This window comes from Danio aesculapii, chromosome 8, assembly GCF_903798145.1.
Source record: "Danio aesculapii chromosome 8, fDanAes4.1, whole genome shotgun sequence".
Classification (NCBI taxonomy): Eukaryota; Metazoa; Chordata; class Actinopteri; order Cypriniformes; family Danionidae; genus Danio; species Danio aesculapii.
The window spans coordinates 49,319,199-49,325,198 of record NC_079442.1 but is presented as its reverse complement, the minus strand read 5'-3'; the positions used below and the strand labels follow the sequence as shown (position 1 = coordinate 49,325,198).

The following is a 6,000-nucleotide window of genomic DNA, read 5'->3' as shown; positions in this document are numbered from 1 at the left end:
GTGTGTGTGTGTGTGTGTGTGTGTGTGTGTGTGTGTGTGTTTTTGAAAGTATGTGTAGTGTGTAGGTGTGTGTCTTTGTGTGTCTGTGTGTGCACCTTTGCATGTTTGTGTATTGTGTGGGTGTTTGTCCGAATGTGTTTGTGTATGCGTATGTGTGATTGCATATGTGTGTGTGTGTATGTGTGTGTACCTTCGCATGCTTGTAGGTGGTTGTGTATGCATGTGCTTGTGTGTGTGTGTGTGTGTGTTTTTTAATGTATGTGTAGTGTGTAGGTGTGTGTGCCTGTGTGTGCTCCTTTCCATGTTTGTGTATTGTGTGTGTGTGTTTATCCGAATGTGTCTGTGTATGTGTGATTGCATGTGTGGGTGTGTGTGTGTGTATGTGCACCTCCGCATGCTTGTGGGTGTTTGTGCGGCTGTGTCTTTGTGTATGCATGTGTGTGTTTTTGAATGTATGTGTAGTGTGTAAGTGTGTGTCTTTGCGTGTGTGTGTACCTTTCCATGTTTGTGTATTGGGTGGGTGTTTGTCCGGATGTGTCTTTGTGCATGCGTGTGTTTTACATGCGTGTAGTGTGTGTGTGTGTGTGTGTCTCTGTATGTGCACTTTTGTATATTTGTGTATTGTGTGGGTGTTTGTCTGGCTGTGCCTTTGCTTAAGCGTGTGTGTGTGTGTGTGTGTGTGTGTCTTTGCATGTATGTGTGTGTGTGTTTGTCTTCTGTGTTTGTGTATGCGTGTGTGTTATTGTCTTTCCATGTAGTGTGTGGGTGTTTGTGTCTTTGCATGTGTATCTGTGTGCGCGCGTGTTTTGTTTAACATACTTCAGTGTGTGTGTTTGTGGGCAGCAGAGTGGTCAAGGGAGGAACTTCTGAAACTCCAGGCAAAATGTAGGCAGGAGGGGGCGGGGCTTCAGTAGACTGCTCTGTTTTACTATTGGTCCGTCTGTTCTTTGAAGAGTGAAGAGTGGGAGGGGCTTCTGAGACACATAAATAAACATGTTATTACAGTCTCACTGCCATGGGCATAAAAATAATTATTGCATGCTAAATTATTTAGAGGCAATGTTAAATGCCTCTGACATTAATCTCACCACAGCAAAATGGCATCTCTAGTCTAGCTATAAATTTAAATATACATACAGTTGAAGTCAGAATTATTAGCCCCCTGATTATTTTTTTCGCCAATTTCTGTTTAACGGAGGGTAGATTTTTTTTAACCCATTTCTAATCATAATAGTTTTAATAACTCATTTCTAATAACTGATTTATTTTATCTTTGCCATGATGACAGTAAATAATATTTGACTAGATCTTTTTCAAGACACTTCTATACAGCTTAAAGTGACATTTAAAGGCTTAACTAGGTTAATTAGGTTAACTAGGCAGGTTAGGATAATTAGGCAAGTTATTGTATAATGATGGTTTGTTCTGTAGACTATAGAGAAAAATATATAGCTTCAAGGGGCTAATAAATTTGACCTTAAAATAGTCTTTAAAAAATTAAAAACTGCTTTTATTCTAGCCAAAATACAACGAATAAGACTTTCTCCAGAAGAAAAAACATTATCAGACATACTGTGAAAATTTCCTTGCTCTGTTAAACATCATTTAGGAAATATTTAAAAGGAAAATAGTGCAACGGGGGCTAATAATAATTGCTGTACCATTTTTGATTGGAAAAACAAGTTTGCACCAATTTTCTTGAGACTTGAAAACCTTTATTAAAGTATGTTTAACCAGCAAACTACAACCTTAAATCAGAAATAGTTGTGACAATATTGGCTCGTTTCCACTTTCTTTTTTATTTGCGTTTTCCATACTGTTGCAACTCTTTCTGATTTGGGGTTGTACAGAGAGCAACAGGAATTTAAACATTTGTAGCATAAATACAATTTATATTTATATTTGCTATTCCAAAAAAAATAAGTTGTCTATTTTTAAACAAACAATACAAACACTTATTTATTGAAAAATTTATCATATTTATTTAATTATTTATCCTGTCCTATGGCAGAACTGGAAATATTTCCCTAATCTTGCATTTATAATTCAAGATATACAATATAACGTAAATTGAAAAGTAATGCAGCAATCAAAGTTGAAATTAGGTTAGTATATTAGGTTGTGTTAGTATAATAATATTAGGTTAGTGTAAAAATCATATATAGGGTGAAATTAAATCTTTACATTTATCTTTTATATTAATGTTAGTTTAAAAAAAAAAATTAGTTAATAATTAAAAATTAAATAAAATATTTAAAATTGGTAAATAATAAATAAAATAATTTAATAATTAATAATTAAATTAAATTAATTAGTTTAAATCATAAAAAAGGAGTTAAATAATTAATAATTAAATTATTTTAAATAAAAAATGAGTATAATAATTAAATTAAATAATTCAATTAGTTTAAACAATTGTACAATTAGTTTAATAGTTAATAATTAAATTAAATATTTAAATTAGTTTAAATAACTAACAAAAATTGTTTAAAATTAATATTTAAATCAAATGATTAAATTAGTTTAAATAATAAAAAAAATAGTTTAATAAATAATTAAATTAAATATTTACATAAGTTCAAATAATTAAAAAAATTGTTTAATAATGAAAAATACATAAAATAATAAAAAATGAATTAAATAATTAAATCAAATAATTAAATTAGTTTAAATAACTAAAAAATGAGTTTAATAGTTAATAATTAAATAATTAAATTAGTTTAAATAATTAAAAAACGATTTTAATAATTAAATTAAATAATTAAATTAGTTTAAATAATTAAAAAACGATTTTAATAATTAAATTAAATAACTAAATTAGTCTAAATAATAAAAAATGTTTAATAATTAATATTTAAATAAAAAATTTAAATAAGTTCAAATAATTATTTTAAATATTTAAAATAAATAAATAAATAGTTTTTCCAATTTTTTTTTTTATTTTACACATGTATTTCAGTGTGTAACTTGCCATTTCTGTGTAATTAATCCTGAAATTTACAAGCAAATTCGGAGTACTTCAAGGGTTTTTTGTTTGTTTTTAGCACATGCATTTTATTTCAGTAGCAGTGTTTAGTAGGTGCCTTAAATTATTTTCCAAGCACTTTCTCACCAGACGTTTGTGTGAGTGTGTTCAGCACAGCAGGCGATCGGCCCTCCAGTAGGGCATCTTGTGGTCCGGCAGCTTTCAGCATCTCCTGCACACGAGCTAGATGAGCCTGTGCTGACCGAGGAGAGTACGGCTCTATAAAACACACACACACCTCACATTATTAATTCCGAAATCAGGCCCTTCTCCAGCTCCACTGAACGTGAAAGTGCATGTTTGATTTATCTGATGAGCAATAACATTGTGCATTTTCCCACACTGCTCATAATGAGGGCCATGTGACTCACTTGGCTCATTAGTTTGCCATCAGACGGTTTTGCAGTGAAATCAAGAAGTTGCAAAACCAGTACAGCTAAAACCCCAACCGATCCCTGTGGAAATGATTGCTAAAATGGTTGCATTTTTACAATTGACAGACATGTTTGCTCATTCTACCTTTCTTTTTCTTATTCTTTTGATCATTTTGTCTTTGCTCAACTCCAGTTGTTTTTAAAGGGATAGTTCACCCAAAAACGTATTTACTCTGCCTTCACTTGTTCAAAATTTGAGTTTCTTTCTTCTGTTGAGCACAAAAGAGGATTCATTCATTCATTTTCATTCGCTCTTCTGGGGACAGATCGCAGGGGCAGCAGTCTAAGGAGAGAACTCCAGACTTCACTCTCCCCAGACACTTCCTCCAGCTCCTCCAGGGGGATCCAGAGGCGTTCCCAGGCCAGCCAAGAGACATAGCCCCTCCAGCGTGTCCTGGGTCTTCCCCGAGGCCTCCTCCCGGTGGGACATGCCGGGAACACCTCCCTAGGTAGGTGACCAGGAGGCATCTGAAACAGATGCCTGATCCACCTCAGCTGACTTCTCTCGATGTGGAGGAGCAGCGGCTCAACTCTGAGCTCCTCCCGGGTGACAGAGCACCTCACCCTATCTATAAGGGTGCGCCCTGCCACCCTGCGAAGGAAACTCATTTCGGCTGCTTGTATCTTGTCCTTTTGGAGATCTTGTCCTTTTGGTCATGACCAAAAGCTCATGACCATAGGTGAGAGTAGGAACAGAGATTGACCGGTAAATCGAGAGCTTTGCCTTTCGGCTTAGCTCCTTCTTTAACACAACGGACTATTACATCGACTACATTACTGCTGCCGCTGCACCAATCAGCCTGTCAATCTCACGTTCCATCCTTCCCTCACTCGTGAACAAAACACCGAGATACTTGAACTCCTCCACCTGGAGATGGCAAACCACCTTGTTCAGGTGAAGCACCAGGGCCTCGAACTTAGAGGTGCTGATTCTCATCCTAGCTGTGTCACACTCGGCAGCAAACCGCCACAGTGCATGCTGAATGTCCATGTTCGATGAAGCCAACAGAACAACATCGTCTGCGAATAACAGAGATGAAACGAACTGGACCCCCTCCAGCCCAAGGCTGCGCTTTGAAATTCTGTCCATAAATATTATGAACAGAATTGGCGACAAAGGGTAGCCCTGCCGGAGTCCAACATGCACTGGGAAAAAGTCTGACTTTCTGGGAAAAAGTCTGAAAAGTCTGAGGAAGATATTTTGAAAAATGCTGGTTTCCGTCACCCATTTACTTCCATATTATTATTTGTTTTACTATGAAAATCAATGTGCCAGCAACCAGCATTCCTCAAAATATCTTCCTTTGTGTTCAACCGAAGAAAGAAAGTCATAAAGGTTTAAAACCACATGAGGGAGAATAAATAATAAGGTCATTTTAATTTGTGGTACTTTAAATGTGCTTTATAAATAAGTATACCTTAAAAAAAAATCTTACAAATAGTCACAGTTAGAATGTGATGTTTCATTAGAGCATCTCAAAATGGCATGGGAAGAGGATCTTGGAGTAGAACTTGAAAGGTTGCAATGGGAGGAAGCACAAGAACAAGTTCATTCTAGTTCTGTGTGTATCAGGCATGGTTTAATACAGTTTAAGATCCTGCACTGACTTCATCTGTTTAAATTAAAGCTCTCAGATGTTCCCCACTGTAGACCCACTGTCTAATAGATGCAGTCAAACTCCATAATCACTCGGTCACATGTATTGAAGTTGTCACATTGAACATTGAATTGAACATTCTTAATTATTGGATTTTAGTTAATATCAGAAGTGGTGGGAAAACAAACATGCCCTGGGCCTATTTAAGTTATTTTTGGTGTCAGTGTTGACATAGAACTTTCTACAAATCAACATACAGCGATCAGATTTATAACCCTTTAGGCACATAGATTGATTTGACTGAATTGGAAACAAAAAGACCATCCCCGCTGCTTCACATTGATAGTTATGTCCTACTTCAGCTTGAGAAGATCAGACTTTCCTTTAAAAACTGAAGAATTTCTACATGGAATCCATTTGTTAAGTATTTTAACAAGAGAGCAGTCTTTAACCCCGCCTCATTATTTATTTTTCCTCTTTTTCCCCCTTTCCTATGTATTTTTCCCTTACACTACCTGACAAAAGTCTTGTTACCGATTCCAGTTGTAAGAGCAACAAATAATAACTTGACTTTCATTTTTCCAATGAATCATCTGCTGAGCTGCATCCCAATTATCACAAATACTGCAGAAGACCAACTGGAACCCGCATGGACCCAAGATTCTCACAGAAATCAGTCAAGTTTGGTAAAGGAAAAGTTATTGTTTGGGGTTACATTCAGTATGGGGGTGTGCGAGAGATCTGCAGAGTGGATGGCAACATCAACAGCCTGAGGAATCAAGACATTTGAGCTGCCCATTACATTACAAACCACAGGAGAGGGCAAACTCTTCAGCAGGATAGCGCTCCTTCTCATACTTCAGCCTCCACATCAAAGTTCCTGAAAGCAACGAAAGTCAAGGTGCTCCAGGATTGGCCAGCCAAGTCACCAGACATCAACATT

The 6,000-nt window shown here is 36.0% G+C and overlaps 1 protein-coding gene across 1 annotated transcript in view; it reads right to left on the bottom strand.

The window, feature by feature from the left end:
* si:ch211-166a6.5 (clustered mitochondria protein homolog) overlaps nt 1-6,000 on the bottom strand; it is a 48,293-nt gene that overhangs the window by 21,221 nt on the left and 21,072 nt on the right. Inside the window, exons 4-5 of the mRNA XM_056463215.1 lie at nt 3,113-3,244; nt 816-974 (exon numbers count right to left, since the gene is read on the bottom strand). Of these exons, the coding sequence (XP_056319190.1) occupies nt 816-974; nt 3,113-3,244 (291 nt within the window). The remainder of the gene's footprint in view (nt 1-815; nt 975-3,112; nt 3,245-6,000) is intronic.